The following is a 15,815-nucleotide window of genomic DNA, read 5'->3' on the forward strand; positions in this document are numbered from 1 at the left end:
GGCTGGGCACTCAGCAAGCATTTAATAAATGTAAATATTATTCTCTGTGCACACATGTGACACTGTCATTTGTGCATTGCATTCCCCACTAGACAGGGGATTTGTTCCTGCTGCGTCCCTGGCACCCAGTTAGTTCTCAGTGTCTTTGTATCAACAGTCAGGGGGTGCAGGTAGTGAACACACAGGACCCAGCCCCTAAGGACCACACCACACAAGCTGTTTATAAAAACCACTTTAAATTAGAAAAGGTGAGAAGCATCAGTGCACACAGACAAGAACAGAGGGACAGAGGGCCCAGCCCCATGTGCAATGTGGTCACCCCACAGTGGGGGAGACTCTCAGGAAGGCAGACAGCTGAGGTCAAGGTGCTGGCTCCTCTGGGTGTGGCTTCAGGCCTTGTGGGCTCAGAGATCAGCCTTCCGGAAACTTGCTCTGTTCAAGGAGTTTCTGGGGAAGGAATAAGGTGGGTCAACATGGCCATAGGGCCCCCAACTTCATAATGCTCCCCAGCCTCTTCCTCCTCCTCCCCCTCCAAAGATCCTTCTATGGTCTTCCTGAATCCTTTCATGTTGGTTCTGATCTAGCCGCGGAATTAGAGATTCTCTCATAGAATCCACCCGTCGATATGAATCATGCCCATTTTACAGATGTGGAAACCGAGGCTCAGAAAATTGAAGTCACATGTCTGGGAACTGACCTAGCCAGAGTCAGAAACGACTGCTCAGAGCTGGCACTTATGCACACGTCTGAGGATTCACATGCTTGTGGGTCACATCCCGAGCCGTGACCACCCATGTTGATGTGCACATGTATGCCAGCCCTCTTGCTGTGCCCAGCTTTGCCTGCCCCCTCTTGCCCTCTCTAGGGTGGGGGGCCCGGGTCAGGCACCTGAGGCCGCTGGTCGTGGTCGGAGCCAGCAGCTGGGGAAGGCGCTGGGTGAGCAGGGGCTGCAGAGCCTCCCGCAGGCGGGAGTAGTTGCGCTCCAGCTCACGGTGGTACTCCTTCTGGTCCGGCCCAATCAGGGCTTTGTTCTTCCGTAGCGCATCCTCACACCTGAGGACCACATGGCAGGAGATGCTCAGGGGCTGATACTCAGGACAGGAAGCAAGACAGAAAGTGGGGAGTCCATGAGGTGGCATCAGGCATTCAGAGGAACTATAATGGGGGGCCTGACAGGTGGGTATGACTTCATGGAAATCAGAGACTATAACGGCTGTTCAGGCTGATTGACAGGCTGTACTGGGAGTCAAGTAGGCAGAAAGTCACAATGGGGAGTTAGAGGGGCTCTGATGGGGTGGGGGTCAGGCCTACTTCTTGCAGAAGTCCTTGAAACAGAGTCGCAGCTTGTTGTGATGCCTAAAGAGCTTGGGGTCTTCTGGGATCTCGGCCAAAAACACCTGGGCCACCTCCAGTGGACCCTGTGGAGTACGAGGGGCTGGTAAGGATGTCTGCATGGGCCCCGGGGGCCTTGGGCAGCCTGCCCTCCACACCAGCCGTACCTGGTTGACCGTGGGCCCCACGGAACCCTGCAGCACCATCTGCAGCATCTTGGCATCGGGTGGGTCCTGCTCAGTGGCGAAGGCCAGCTCCCGGGTCTTCTTCTGCATGTCCTCGATGGCCACTTCCACTGGTGTCAGCACTGTCTACAGGGTGGGGATGAGGACGCATGGGCTGGGGCCTGAAGATGTCTTGACCCAAATTCGCCCACGGCAGCCTGGACCCCACCTGGGGGTGGATAGGGGTCCAAGAGACTGTGTAAGGGCCTGGGGGCTCTTGTGTGCCTGGGTCTGGCAGGGTGGAGGTCAAGGTTCAGGTGCCTTTGTCTGGTTCTGGGAACTTTGGTTCTAGTCCAGTCATGGGTCGGCAAGGTCTGGAGGTAGGGTTGAGTCTGCAGATTGGGGTCTGGAGGTTGGAATTTGGGGTCCCTGCACCTCCCTCCCCAGGCCTGCCCCGCCCACCTCCTCCCGGTGGCACACGCGGATGCGCGTCTTGATGTAGGGGAAAGCGTGGTCTGTGCTGAGCAGCGTCTTGCGCTTGTGCTGCTCGGGCAGCTCCCCGTGTGCGCGCCCATCGGGCGTGAAGGGCGTGCAAAACAGGAAGGTGCGCAGCCCGTAGTTGCGGTCAAAGTAGGTCACCCGGTCCTTGAGCTCATAGGTGTCGAAGTGCGGCTCCACGTACGTGATCTGGATGTAGGCCTGGGGTGCAGGGCTCAGGGGTGAGGCTCTCAGCCCCAGCACACACATCTGGGGCTTACCGGCCTCCCGCGGGGGACCCTTCCCTGGAGAAAGGGGATTTGGGCCTCCCTGGGTCTGGGAGCTCTGGATCTGGGGTTTCTAGGTCTCCCTATGTTTCATCTGAATGCTTGGGCATCCCCTGAGGAATAGGATTTTGGGGCTCTCTGAGGGAGATAAGCTTTGGAGTTTCCCAGAGAAATAGGATTTGAGGGGCTACAGGTTTTAGTACTTGAATATAGTACCCCATGGGGATGGCTGGGAGCCCTCACCTTCTGGGCGTCCAGCTTGGTCTTGTCCACAGGGTTAGAATCTTTGATGATCTCGACCACATCCTCCCCGAATCTCTCCGTGTAGAACTCCTGGAGACACAGGGCTGACTCGGGGCCGCACAACTGCAGCCCCCACTCCACCCCAGGTCAGCCCAGAGCCCAGTCCACCCCCCACCACCAGGACGTGCCTCCAGCCGGTGAGAGATCTCGGCCAGCTTCGTGATGGATGGCTCCTTGTACACAAACTCCTGCTCGTCCAAGTCGCCGAAGCGGGCACCATAGAAGCCCACACGGAAATATGTCCCGAACACGCGCTGCGGCTGTGGGAAAGCTGTCGTTGTTCACGAGGCCTCACGGGAGGTCCCCCTGCCCCAGAGACACGTGTCCTCCAGCCCCAAGTACCGAAGACACTGGCATGGGCAGAGGACCCTGAGGACTCCAAGAACATCACATCCCAGGCACAGGCAGGAGGACCCTGGGAATATCCGAGTGTGGACCCAGGTGACAGCCAACTGCCCACACCTCACTCTTTCTCCCCAGCCTGTCTCCTGCCTCCCTCAAACCTTTCTCATTTAACACAAAGCCCTAGTTTCTGATTCTCCCTCTTGCCCCATGCAGTTCTTCAGAGTCTGAATCTCAATATGAAATGAGGATTGGGGCTCTATTGCTCTCAACTGTGTCCTCAGTGCCTATAAGGCTGGGTATACTGCAGGTGCTCAATAAATGCATGTGGCTGAGGGAAGACATGGCCATCTCTTGGTCTGGGACAGAGGCTTTGGTTCCCTCGTTCCAGAGCATCCCCTCCCCTCCCAGACCTAAGTTTGGAAGGAGGGTCTCCCCACCCCCAGGTAGTCTACCCTCCACCAGAAAGAATGGGGGTGGCTCCATGTTCACTCACCAAGGCAGATCCAGGCACAGTGGGGTGGGCACCGGGAGATGGGGGAGCAGGGGGCAGAGAGACAAAATCATGGGAGAGGTCAGAGGTCAGAGTCCCCAACCCCGACGGTCCTGGTTACGCTGCCTCATGAGAACCATTCCATGAGCAGAGACAGGAGATCCGGGGAGCAGGGACCTGCCCGCCCCGCCCGGCCTCCACCCAGGCCTCCCGCCTTGGCTCTGGGTTCCTGCCATCTTTGGCCTGAAAATTCTCCCCAAACTAGGAGATGCCTAAAAATAGACCCAAGTGGAGGAGTGGCGGGAGAGGGGGAACATTAAATGGCAACGAGGAGCAGAGATTCTGGGGCAAGCTGGGGAGACAGAGAGAGACAGAGACCAAGACAGACACACAGAGAGAGTGATCAAGGAGAAACACAGAGAGACAGGGAGAGATGGAGGGGAAGAGATCAAGAGACACAAAGAGACAGAGACAAAAAGAAACAGAGGGAGGGAGTCAGAGGCCCCCCTCTTCCAGGCAGTGACCAAGCTGGCCCTGCCCGAGGGAGGGGTGTCTCTGGAGAGCTCCCAGCTGTGTGAGTCACAGGCTGCCCTGGAGATCTGGGGCAGGGAGGGGGGATCTGGGGGGAAGTAGTGGGGGTGCGTCATCATCGCCCACTGAGCCCCTGCGGCCAGGTGGCTGTGCTCCTCCAGCGCCCCCTGGTGGCCCCTGACTGCGGAGACCGGGCGTCATGGGGGCCCCAGGGGCAGGTGGCCACTCACCTCCCAGCCGGAGCTCTGTTGCAGGGAGAAAAGGGTCAAGGTCAGCTGAGCCCCACAGAAGCCAGAGGCTGGGGCTGAGGGCAGGGTCTGGGAGGGCGTCCTGGGCCCACCTGGTGCATGATCTTAGTGAAGGCCTCCTGTAGTTTGCCGTGCACGGCCGCCAACTTCTTGTAGTCGCGGTGGGCTTCCAGGATGGGGATAAGGGTCTTGTAGACTTCATTCACTGCTTCATAGAGCCCACCCTGGGGGTAGGGGTGGGAGCACATTAGGATTCCCAGGACCCGCCCTGGTCTTCTCTCCTGCCTGGAACAGCCCTCCCTGTATGCTCCTACCCAGTCTCCAGGGTGCCATCTTCCATCACCTCCTCCAGGAAGCCCACCTTGACCACATCTGCCCCAAAGGGGGCACCAGTTTTTCCACTCAGCCCCTCAGACATCCTCTGTGGTCTCCGCTACACTTACTATGGACCAGATGCTGTGCACATCTACACCTTACCATGTCCCATCATTTGTGGGAGAAGCCATTTTTTCCTTCATTTCTCAGAGAAGAAACTGAACCTCAGAGACATGGAGAGGCTCCCCAGGGCCAGGCCCTGAATGCCAGCCCTTCTGGCCTGGTGCCTAAGGCCTCCATACCCAATTGCCTCCTGACGCGTTGGTAATGACCACTCCTGAAGTCCCGGGACCCCAGCCAGCACCGGCATCAAGCCTGGCACACAGCAGGTGTCCTAGGATGTTTGCTGACTGTCAGAGGTCTGTGTCTACTGTCTAGCTTATTCTTGAGGCCTTTGTCTCTGAGACTCCAGCAAAGTGATAGTAATGAAAACATTAACCAAAAAACTCTCTAAAAAAATAAAAAAGAAAAGAAAAAGAAAAGAAAAGAAGGTTCAATGTCAAAAACTGAAACAGAACACAGGATGGTAAATGTAGATGGTCACTGAGTTTGAGTGCTGGGTATGGGGAGTGGTGCGGTTACAACTTTCTTCTTTTATGTGTTCTTGAAATTTCTTACAATAAAAAAGAATTTCAAATAGTAACTAAACACACTGAAGGCTTACTATATCCAGACCATGTGTCAAGGGTTTTCTGGGGAGAAAGGAGGTAACAGGGTCTCTGAGGGATCCCAATTCTTCTCTTCCACAAATCCCCTGCCCGGAAAGAGTCCAGGCAGCAGCTTCGCCCTGATTCTCAGGGAGCCGGTATGGGGCCCGTCAGCGAAGTCACGACGCCACCCCGGCCCCAGGCCTCACCATGGTGAAGTAGGCGGCCGCCTGCTCAAGCAGCCCCACCAACCCCAGCTCCGTGAAATGCTTCCCGGAACAGAAGCCCTCCTCGTCGGGGGACAGGATGTCGTCGGAGATGGCAGACTCCTCCAGCACATTGGATGAGATATTCTGGGTGGGAGGTGGCATCAGGACGTGGTCCTCAACCCACACGCACCGCACCCACCCTGCCCTGCCCCGCCACCCAAAGCCCGGGCGCTTACCTGGAAGGAAACACAGCCCACCGGCAGGTGGCGGCTGTCTTCTAGCAGAGCAAGGTACTCGGCCACCAGGGCGGCTGCGTGCACCATGCACTGCGCGGCCTCTGCGTGGTTGCCAAGCTCCGCATGCTTCCCTGCCATGTTCTGCAGCCACGTCAGCCGCAGGTCTGGGGAGCCCTGGTAGCCCCGGGCAATCCTGGAGCCCAGGTGAGGGTGATGTGAGGAGGCTGGAGACCCACCCTGCCCTCCCCTGCTCATCCCTCACTTGTCCATCCTCTTCACTTGTTACCACACTCATCTGCCCCACTGACCAGCCAGTCTCCTCCCCTGTTCCCCAATCACCTGTCCATCCCCTCACCTGTCCCTCATCTCCTCTCTTCCTCTATTCACCTGTCTCCTAACTTAGCCCACCCTGTCCAGCCCTGCACCACCCCCACAGGGGTCAACCTCTCACTTGTCCTTCAGCGCATCAGTTTAACTTTACCTGGAAACTTGAGCAAAGTCACCTGTTTGCCCAGGCCCATCCCTCCTGTATGCCCCCTGCCCTCCGTCTCATCTCCATCACCTGTGCCCTCATCTCCCACTCCCCAGTTTCTTACTAAATACCCCTCACTCTCCTCCAGGTCACTTGTTCCCCTGGTCTGTCACCCCTTTGTGGGTGAGCACGTCACCTGTCTCTCACACCTGTCCCCCTCACTTGTCCTTGTTCTCCCCTGTCATCTGCATTCGTACATTCATCTGTACCCTCTCTACCTGGTCATTTACCTGCCCTCACCTTACCTGTGCCTTCATCTGTCTGCTCACCTGTCCACTTACCTGGCCCCTCGCCTGTCTGCTTACTGGCTCGGCCATTGTCATCTCTCTGCTCTCCTGGTTCCTCTTCACCTGGCCATCCTTACTTATCTCTTATTACCTGTACGCTCACCTGCTCCCAGCTCCCCTTACCTGTCCCTTTCACCCTCTCCCCTCCCATCACCTGTGTGTGGTATGAGTGGTGGAAGGCCCCGACTGACCCTCCTCACCTGTACATGAGGTCGATGAGCATCTCGGGGTCCTCCTGATGCTCCTTCATTTTCACCGTGTCAGTCAGGATCATGTGCAAGTTGAACATCAGGTCCTGGACCTGGGATGGGGGAACAGCAGCAGGGAGTGACGGGGCCAAGGTGATGGGGTCAGGGGTCAAGCAGGGAGGGGCAAAGATCCGGGTTGCAGAAGGTGGGGCGGGGGCCCGGCAGGGTCACCTGCTCAGCAAAGGTGCTGTCCCGCAGCCCCATGTCCTCCTCGGCATAGGTGAGGATGGTCTTGAGCGAGCGTCGCAGGTGCTCTTCGCTGAAGTTCTGCGTGGTCCCCACCAGGGATGAAAGCGACATGGTCACCTGCATCTTCACTCGGGCAAAGTTCTGGGCGGGCCGGGGAGGAAGAGCAAGGCTGCCTGCGGGCCTCGGACCCTCACACCAGGGCCTGCCCGCCCTGCTGACTTCACCTCTCCCCTCTCGCCCTGTGTCTATTGCGTGGAGACCCTGGGCGGGCCTTCCTCACCAGAGCCTCCTGCAGACCACGCCCCCCACCCCCACTCACGTTGCCAATCTCGAAGTTCTGGCGCATGAGGAGGTAGAGGGAGGCGCTGGCCTGCGTGCGGATGGTGCTGATGCGGCTGCCACAGTGTCGCAGGAGCCTCAAGCAGAGGTCGGCACACAGCTCGGTATCCTCCTCAAAGAGCAGCTCTGGGAACTGGGCCCCAGGGTGAGACAGACACTGGTCAGCCCCTCGCCATTCTGGCTCAGAAGGTGAGGACTTGGGCAGGGGCATCTGTCTGTGTTCTGTCTTCTCTGGCCAAGCCCAGCAGGCTTCCTGAGTCATACCTGGGTTTAAGCTTGCTATGTGACTCTGGGTGAGTGACTCTGCCACTCTGATCCTTAGTTCCCTCCTCTGCAGACTGTGGCTAAGGAGTGTCTTCCCCATGGAGTTACTGAGCACACAGCAGGTGTTCAATGAGTGGGCTGTGACTGTTACTCTAAGAAGCGTGGCTGTCAGGGGTGCTCACCTTGGACACCAGGGCCCGCTGTGTGGCCAGGCCATGCTGTAAGAAGAGGGCACTCTGGGCACTGCCCAGACTGTACAACACAACCTTCAGTATTGCACCCAAGACACTCTCCCGGGCCTCTGACAGCATCACCGTCTGGGGGGCCAGAAATCCAGCTGTTAGAGACTGGCGTGGTTAAGGAGTTAGGGAAGGAGAGGGATTCTGGAGTCAGAGATCACAAGGCATTGTGGTAAGGTCAGAGGCCAGGGAGATGCTGGATCAAGCCCTACCTGCACGATAATCTCCAGTGTATCCAGAACCACCAGGCTGGCCTCAGTTGCCAGGTTCCCGTCCACCAAGGCCTCGTGTTCCATTTCATCCTTGGTCCTGGAGGGGATGGAAAGGGCTTGGGGGCGCCTCTCAGGGCCAGACCCCACCCCATGGCTGAGCTCTTTCCCCTCCCTCAGCTTCCCTCAAGGTGCTGGTTCTCTGGAAATTGGTCTGACCCCAGCGAAATACTTCCCACCCACGCTTACTTGTCCACACGGTCCGAGGTTTGTCTCCAGTGTGTGATGCTCTTCCGCCAGCGTACGTTCTCCTGGTTCCCAAATGGGCTTCTCTCTGAGATGCACAGGTGTGTGTTCACAGATGTGCAAAAACATAAGGACACGCGTGACCATGAGAAGATACACATGTGGGAAACCTGTGAGGACACTGGGTGATGTGGGCACTTGCGGAGTGGACGCAGTTAGACATGAGTGGGGAACACAGACACCCATGTGTATGGGGATAACGTGGACTTCTTACTGGGAAAAGTGAGCCAGACGGAGAGGCAGAGATGTCCCGCCTCAGGGCCCTGGGACACAGACTGGGAGCCGCCAGGTGGGGACGTGCATCTCCCTCTCACCACGGCTCCGCCGCACCATCTCCTGCCGGGCTCCGATGGTGCCCAAGATAGCTTCCTCCAGCCGGGCTTTCATATCCAGTGATTTCTTAAACGTGAGGCTGTTGATACGTTCAAAGGCCTTTTTCCCCTGGGAGGACAGAGAACAGGTTCAAGGTTGACTCTGCCCTTTTCTGGGGGCTAGCCCGGACCTGTTTCTTCTGGCCCTTTCCAACCTCCAGGACCTTGTGCTTGAAGACACAGTCCACCCCTTCACGCCCAGCCCACAGCACCCCAGAACCCCAGCCCCCTGCCCACAGCTCGAACCTTGTACTCAAAGGCAGCCAGGCAGAGGTACAGCAAGTCCAAGAGACGACCCAGCTGAGGGAGGGCCAGGTCCGCAGCCCAGCGCTGCAGGAGGGCCGGCTCGGCATTCTTCAGAACCCAGAGCACACACACCAGCAGGGTCCGGCTGGACTCAGCAGAGAGGGCACAGCCTGAGCGAGCAGCCTGGGGCCGGAGAGGGGACGGGGCGCTCAGAAGGGAGACAGTACAGTTTCATTTTCTCCATATTAAGATGAGAACCAGCTGATTGGCACTTCATTATATAACTTCTATTATCAGGTTACGGTTCTTTTACAAACAATGTCCAAGATACAATAAAAAAATCGGGGGGGGGGGGAAGGGTATAGTTCAAATGGTAGAGCACATGCTTAGCATGCATGAGGTCCTGGGTTCAATCCCTGGTACCTTCTCTAAAAATAAATAAATAAATAGACCTAATTACCTCCCACCCAAAAATTTAAAAAAAAAAATCACAAGACGTGAAGAGGCAGGAAAACGTGATTGAAAAGGGAGAAAAGATAGTAGACGCAGGCAGAGAGATGGTTAAATGTTGGATGGTGTCTCTGGGGACAAGGCCGGTACTCACTGTCGCTGGGCCCTGGGAGATGCTGGCCCGGGAACCAGGGGCCAGGGGGCCACCAGCAATGGCCATGGCCACTGAGGGGTTGATGGTGCCTCCGATGTCCCCTTCCCCTTCTGTGTCTGAGTCGAGCATGGAGGCTAGCCTTGACCGTTGACCTGGGCCCTCTGAGGGATGAGAAGAATGAGCCTGTGGTAGGTGTTGTATCTATCTCACATTTCATCTCAGAGGCCACCTCCTCAGGGAAGCCTTCCCTGATACCACCTCTGAGACCAAGGTAGGGTCTCTAGTTATTGACTCCCGGAGCTCACTTATTGTACTTGTAATTCATCCTGCAACTGTTTGTAAGATCCACAAAGGCCTGGACTGTATCTGCTCTGGGCACTATGCTCAACACTGAGAACATGGCCTGGTGCACATTATTAAGATGATGATGATGACAATGACAACCATAATAATAAATGTTGCTGCTACTCTTATAGCATCAACTGGCACTTACATAGCATTTCCTATGTGCCAGGCACTATTCTAAGCACTTTAAAAATATTAATGCTTACTCTTCAAAACAACGCTGTGAGGTAAGTATTTTATCATCCTTACTTTATGGATGAAGAAACTGAGGCACAGAGAGGTTAAGTTACTTGCCTGGGGTCACACAGCAGTTAAATGGCAGAGCTAGGATTTTAACCTAAACAGTCTGGTTCCAAAATCTATGATCTTAAAACAGTGCCCTCATGAGCCAGAAAGAGAGAAAAATACCACAGGATATTGCTTATATGTGTAATATAAAAAAAAGGACACAAATCAATGTATCTACAAAATAGAAACAGACAACAAACTTACGGTTACCAGGGATTAAGGGGGTGAGAAGGGATAAATTGGGAAGTCGAAATCTGGACCTCTTGGGGTGTGATAGAAATGTCAGCTATCTTGATTGTGGTGGTGGTTTCATGGGTGTACGTATACATCTATCAAAATTCATCAAATTGTTCATCTAAATATGTGTCATTTACTGTACAGGGATCATACCATAATAAAGGTGTTTAAAAAATTAAAATTAAAAAAAAAAATCAAAGAGTACTCTCTCCACCAATACCTCTCCCCCACCAAAAGCCAGTCTCATCAGAGAGAGGAGCTGCCAAATACAGAACAAGTCTCACCCAGGAGATTTCTGAAATAAAAGGCAGACTGAGTTTTACTAAGGCTCCAGCCCAGCTTAACCTAGCTTAATTCCTGAATGGATTGAGTGATCAGCCCCTTATCCTCTCTACCTAAGAGATAGAATGGGGATCCCTCTCTGAGAAAAGATGACATTGCTTCAGTCCTGATGGTTCTTTTATATGCAATGTCCAGAATACAATAAAAAATCACAAGACATGTGAAGAAGCAGGAAAATGTGATTGATAGGGGAAAAAAGCCAGCAGAAGCAGGCACAGAGACGACCACATGTTGAAGTGAGCAAACAGGGACTTTCTAACAAAAAGTAGCAAAAAAGATGCACAAATATGGGTAAAAAGGTGGAGAATTTCAATAGAGAGTTGGATCTACAACAACAACAAATCAGATTTTACAGCTGTAAAATGTAACATCAGAAATTCAGAATTCAATGGAGAAGGTTAATATACCAGACACAGCAGAAGACAGAGGTAGTGAACTCAAACACAGGTGAACAGAAAGTTCCCCAATTCAAGCACAGAGAGTACACAGAATGAAAAACAGAACAGAGCACAGCAGACACGTGTAACATGATCATAAAGGTCTAACATACGTGTAATTGGAGTCCCAGGAGGAGAGAAGAGAAAAGGATGCGGGAAAAAAAATTCAAGAGATAACAACTGAGTTTCCCCTGAATGATGAAGGTGGATGGTCCACCCACCAATCCCAAGGCTGTGTCTCCAAACACTATACACACTTGTCCTTCAATGGTGTCAATGAACACTCATGTGAACAAATGAATACATGGCTCCAACTGCCCCCTCACCTTGATTCTTCACCCTCCCCTCCTCACACCCTCTTTCTAGAAGACAATACACTTACCATGGGCTGTCCATATCCCAGTACTACAATCCCCAAGTTTTCACATAATCCTAGGAAGTAGCTGGTGCTACCACTTCCCCCCAGGTGAGAAACCTGAGGCTCAGAGAGATTAATGGCCGTCCTGGGGCCCTGCAGCAGGACTTGAACTCACACCCCTGACCCTAATGTCTGTGTTTTCACTCCTAATCTGCTCTCCTGCCTTTCCTGACCTGAGCCTTGTGTGAGCAATCAAACCCCCAGATTGTATGACCTCATCCCGCCCTGGCCCGCTGACCAGCAAAGTCGTGCAGCCGTGGCAGCGTGTCCCGAGCGAGTGACAGCAACGGCAGGTATAGCTCGGCCACCCGGGCCCTCACGGTGGCCTCTGCATAGCGGGGGTCAGCGTCATGGCTACAGAGCAGACTGTGGACAGCACTGATGGCCTTCTTGTGCAGCAGGGACACCCTGTGGGGTAGTGAGGTGCTCAGGACAGAGTGGGCATGGCTCCTGGACCTTCCTCCCTGGCCCTGGGACCCAACAGGGCCTGTGCTCACCCCTCGGCCTCAGGTTCCAGGGCCAGTGCCAGTTCCGTTAGCAGGAGCCCAGCCAGGAAGTGCTGCTGCCGGAAGGGCCCACTCAGCTCGAACATGCTGGTCACCTTGGGGTCTGGAGCCTGGCTGGAGAAGGTGGAGCTCTGTAGAGGATGGAGGACAAAGCAGGGGCCCAGGGTCAGAGGTGCAAAACTGGGGTTAACTCATCTGGAGGTGACAGTGGGCATGGGGTTAAAGGTCAGAGGCGAGAAGTTGTTGTTAACCCATCTATGAGATGACAGGGCATAGGGTCAAAAGTCAGAGGTCTGTGAAACAGCAGATGGAAAGTCAGTCTGGGAGTTTGGACTTCAGGGTGAGAAATCAGAAGCTGGTCCTCCCTGGGAAACTGCTGAGAATGAGGGGTCAGAGGTGAAGGGTAAGAGGTAAGGAGTCAGTCCCCTGGGCAGTGGCCCACGGTGAAATGGACAGAGATGAGGGAACCACAGAAGGAGAGTTGAAGGAAAGAGGTCATAGATCAAGAAGAGGAACCAGAAGTGAGACCAGCTCACCTGGGAGGTGGTGGAGGATACAGAGGGCGAGGGCGAGGCCGGGGGCGACAGTGGGCAGCAGGGGAGGTTGAGGGTCACGTAGTGCTCGTGGCTGCACAGGATGCGGGTGAAGTCCATGCGCAGAGTCAGCAGCACCGCCGGGTTAGGGGCTGACTGCAGCCGCGTGGCCACCTGCGGGGGAGGCGTCAGTGGGTGACATTTACACTGCTCTGCCCACCACCCCCGCTCCCACATCCCTGCAGGTGTGCCATTCCTGCCACGCCCACCCCTACCTGCTTGTAATGAGCCCGGACCAGGCTGAAGATGAAGCCGCGGTCCACCAGGGACAGCAGATCGCTGAGGAAGAAGGCCAGACTGGCGTTGAGGCGCTCCGCCAGCTCTGCATCCTGGGGGCACAGGGCCTGTCAGCCCACACCCACTTGCCCCCTCAAGCCTCAGTCCCTGCACTGGGCCTCCTCTCGCCAAGGCCACCAGTGACCCCCAGGAGCCGCGTCACTGCCCCAAAGCCTTGGGGTCTCCTGGACATGCCCTTATCTTTGGGCTCCAGACTCCTGGCCTTGCTGGTTGTCCTCCTCCATCTGACTAGCCCTTCCCTCCCTGACAGTTACATGCCTACCTACCCTACCCTCCACACAGCTCTGTCAAGGACACTCTTCTGTCCCCTCTCCCCATATCTGAATAACACAACATGGATGGCAAACACTGGCTGCAGACCTCCCTCATGCTCTCTTCCCCTCTTTCAGTGCTGAGACCCTTCTTCAGAGTTCAGAGCTGGGACTACATTTCCCAGCCTCCCTTGTAGCTGAGAACAACCATGTGACCACATTCTGACCAATGGGATTTGAGAGGAGTGTTGTAGCCACAGAAGGGGTGGGTCCTCCTGTTCTCACTGCTTGTAATGCCTGATGTGGCAGGTGCCACAATGAACAGAGGTGGCTAGGCCTATATGGTGGAGCCCCCTGCAGCTCACTTACGCTCAGAAATAAACTCTGGCCACATTTAAACCACTTGTGATGATGTTCAAGCAAATTAACCTCTGCCCCAACTGATATAGACATTGTCTAACAAGCACGTACTAAGCATCTATTATGTGCCAAGTCCTGTGAATGAGACACAGTCCTTGCTGCTCGTCCAGGTCAGTCTCAGTGGTGGGGGAGGTGGGGGAGGGGAAAATAAATAAAAGTATTCCAGATACTTCTATGTGTTTAAAAGACAAGTAACAGGGGGCTGTTTCAAAGGAAGGCTGAAGGATGAGAAAGAGCCTGGGGGAGAAAGGCATTCTGAAGAGAGGGAACAATAAGTGCAAAGGCCCTGGAGCAGGAAGTGCCTGCTTGGCAGGTGTGAGGAACAGCAAGGAGGCTGCTACAGCCTCAAGGTCCAGCTGGTGCTGGCTGCCCTCCTCCTTCATGGCCTCACAAGTTAGTCTCGGTGACCCTCAGTTCCCTGCAACACAAAGAAACAAAATGCAAAATCCGCCTGAGCTCCAAGTACACAGAGGGGCCAGAGACTGAGTCTGCCTTGTGCACAAAGCCTGATTCAGCTGATGCTCAAGACATGTCAAGAGGAGGAAGGAAACTGCTGTGGCCCGTCACCGATGAGCTCCCTGCGGCTGTGACAATCCTACTTCTCAGGGCTGTTGTTCTTCCCTGCAGCCCTTTCTGAGGTAATAAACTGGCTCAGCCCCTGGGAACTCAGCCCTTGGGGAGGCTCTAGTGAAACAAGGTTGAGACCTTTGAGGCCAGCCCAGAGGTCGCCGGGGATTGCACAAGGGCCATCTTGGGCCAGACCGGCGTTTTCAAAAATCTGGAAAATTCCCATCCAATCCAAAAGTCCCCCTGCTCTTTAAAAATCAGACATTCTGGCCATAGCTAATGTGCACATGCTCCGCTCTAGTCCACTATAAGCCCCACTCTCCCAACAGAAGCTGGTGGTGAGGGTTCAAATCCCCATCTTGCCCCTTCCTGGTTATGTGCTATCAGGTCATTACTCAGTCATTCTTTGCCTCAGTTTCTCCATCAGTAAAATGGAGATAACCATAATACCAACTTCATGGAGTTATTTGGAGAATTTAATGATGGGATCCATCTGAAGTATTCAGGTACACAGTAAGTGCTCAATAGGTGCACAATTTTATTACTATTGTCATTATTATTATTTGCCTAGCTCCTGTGAGCACTGGTAGTAGTGACCCAGGGCCTAGACAACCATCAAGGTCTCAGAACATCAACATCCACTTATTGAGTACTTACTGTATACTGGCACTGTGCTAAGGGCTAATGGATCTGCTGTGTCACCTCCCTGCCCTCGCCAATTCTCATTCCCCTCTTTGTTCACTCCACCTCAGCCACTGACCTCACTGCTCCTCCAACAGAGGCACGGTCCTGCCTCGGGGCCTTTGCAGTTGCTGTTCCCCCTGCCCACAACGCTCTTCCCGCAGGTATCACAAAGATTGCTCCCTTACCTCCTTCAAGTCTCCCCCTAAGTCAGCTGCATGAGGGCAAGGATTTGGGTCTATTTTGTTCACTGCTGTGTCTCTAATGCCCAGCAAAAGACTGTGTACACAGTAGGCGCTTAAGAAATAGATGCTGAGTGAACAGACCGATCAAGCAAACAGGATTCTCAGTCTTGTAGCTAGGAGGCACTGGACAGGACTGGTGCCCCACCTGACTGGCTCTATGTCCTCCCTCAGCACCCCGGCCCCGCCCCCACCATTGAGGCCCCACCCCCTCACCTTGTGGACACGGGTGATGACCTCCAGGCCCACAGAGCCCACCAAAGCTGCGATGTCATCCAAGAAGCGCCCAGGGAAGCGAAGCTTTCGAGGTGTATCTAGCCGCTGGCCCAGAAGCAGGTGCAGCGCCATGCTTTTCACCTGGGGGCGGGGCAAGAGGGCCCGGGGTAGGACTTGAGGGGCTGTGGGTAGAGGTGACTTGCCAGAGGGGGGCGGAGTTTTGGAGGCTGTGGGTGGTGACTTGAAGTGGGCTAAACGTGCGCATAAGGGGTCCTGGACGTGACTTGAGCCCTGCAATTATGGGGTGAGGGCAGGGCCTGATAGCTGTGGGCAGGACTTGTATGTTGTGGGCGGGGCTAGGGAGACTATGGGTGGAGCCTGCGTGGGGCGGGGCTGATAGGGTATGGGAGGAGCTAGAGGAGGTCTCTCTCCACAGTCTCATAAGGAAGGTGGCGATTGGGGGCGGGAAGGGCCTTGTCACTGCTGAAGGTGTTCCG

General features: G+C 54.8%; 1 protein-coding gene across 8 annotated transcripts in view; it reads right to left on the reverse strand.

Moving 5' to 3' along the window:
- Positions 1-217: 217 nt before the first annotated feature.
- DOCK6 (dedicator of cytokinesis 6) overlaps positions 218-15,815 on the reverse strand; it is a 39,839-nt gene continuing 24,241 nt past the window's right edge. For 6 of the 8 annotated variants that reach the window (XM_032465688.1, XM_032465686.1, XM_032465689.1 and 3 more), the window contains 25 exons: positions 15,319-15,459; positions 12,860-12,973; positions 12,588-12,758; positions 12,043-12,182; positions 11,784-11,953; positions 9,479-9,639; positions 8,875-9,057; positions 8,572-8,698; positions 8,201-8,285; positions 7,955-8,051; positions 7,686-7,820; positions 7,220-7,372; positions 6,883-7,041; positions 6,664-6,764; positions 5,645-5,837; positions 5,409-5,552; positions 4,270-4,401; positions 4,160-4,174; positions 2,692-2,817; positions 2,504-2,593; positions 1,959-2,195; positions 1,500-1,643; positions 1,312-1,418; positions 889-1,053; positions 218-447 (listed from right to left, as the gene is read on the reverse strand). In XM_032465688.1, the coding sequence (XP_032321579.1) occupies positions 405-447; positions 889-1,053; positions 1,312-1,418; positions 1,500-1,643; positions 1,959-2,195; positions 2,504-2,593; positions 2,692-2,817; positions 4,160-4,174; positions 4,270-4,401; positions 5,409-5,552; positions 5,645-5,837; positions 6,664-6,764; positions 6,883-7,041; positions 7,220-7,372; positions 7,686-7,820; positions 7,955-8,051; positions 8,201-8,285; positions 8,572-8,698; positions 8,875-9,057; positions 9,479-9,639; positions 11,784-11,953; positions 12,043-12,182; positions 12,588-12,758; positions 12,860-12,973; positions 15,319-15,459 (3,333 nt within the window). In that variant the 3' untranslated portion in view covers positions 218-404. Of the gene's footprint in view, positions 448-888; positions 1,054-1,311; positions 1,419-1,499; positions 1,726-1,958; positions 2,196-2,503; positions 2,594-2,691; positions 2,818-4,159; positions 4,175-4,269; positions 4,402-5,408; positions 5,553-5,644; positions 5,838-6,663; positions 6,765-6,882; positions 7,042-7,219; positions 7,373-7,685; positions 7,821-7,954; positions 8,052-8,200; positions 8,286-8,571; positions 8,699-8,874; positions 9,058-9,478; positions 9,640-11,783; positions 11,954-12,042; positions 12,183-12,587; positions 12,759-12,859; positions 12,974-15,318; positions 15,460-15,815 lie in introns of those variants that run through there. The other 2 variants (XM_032465690.1, XR_004314322.1) reach the window with 2 other exon arrangements.

This window comes from Camelus ferus, chromosome 22, assembly GCF_009834535.1.
Source record: "Camelus ferus isolate YT-003-E chromosome 22, BCGSAC_Cfer_1.0, whole genome shotgun sequence".
NCBI classification, from domain to species: domain Eukaryota; kingdom Metazoa; phylum Chordata; class Mammalia; order Artiodactyla; family Camelidae; genus Camelus; species Camelus ferus.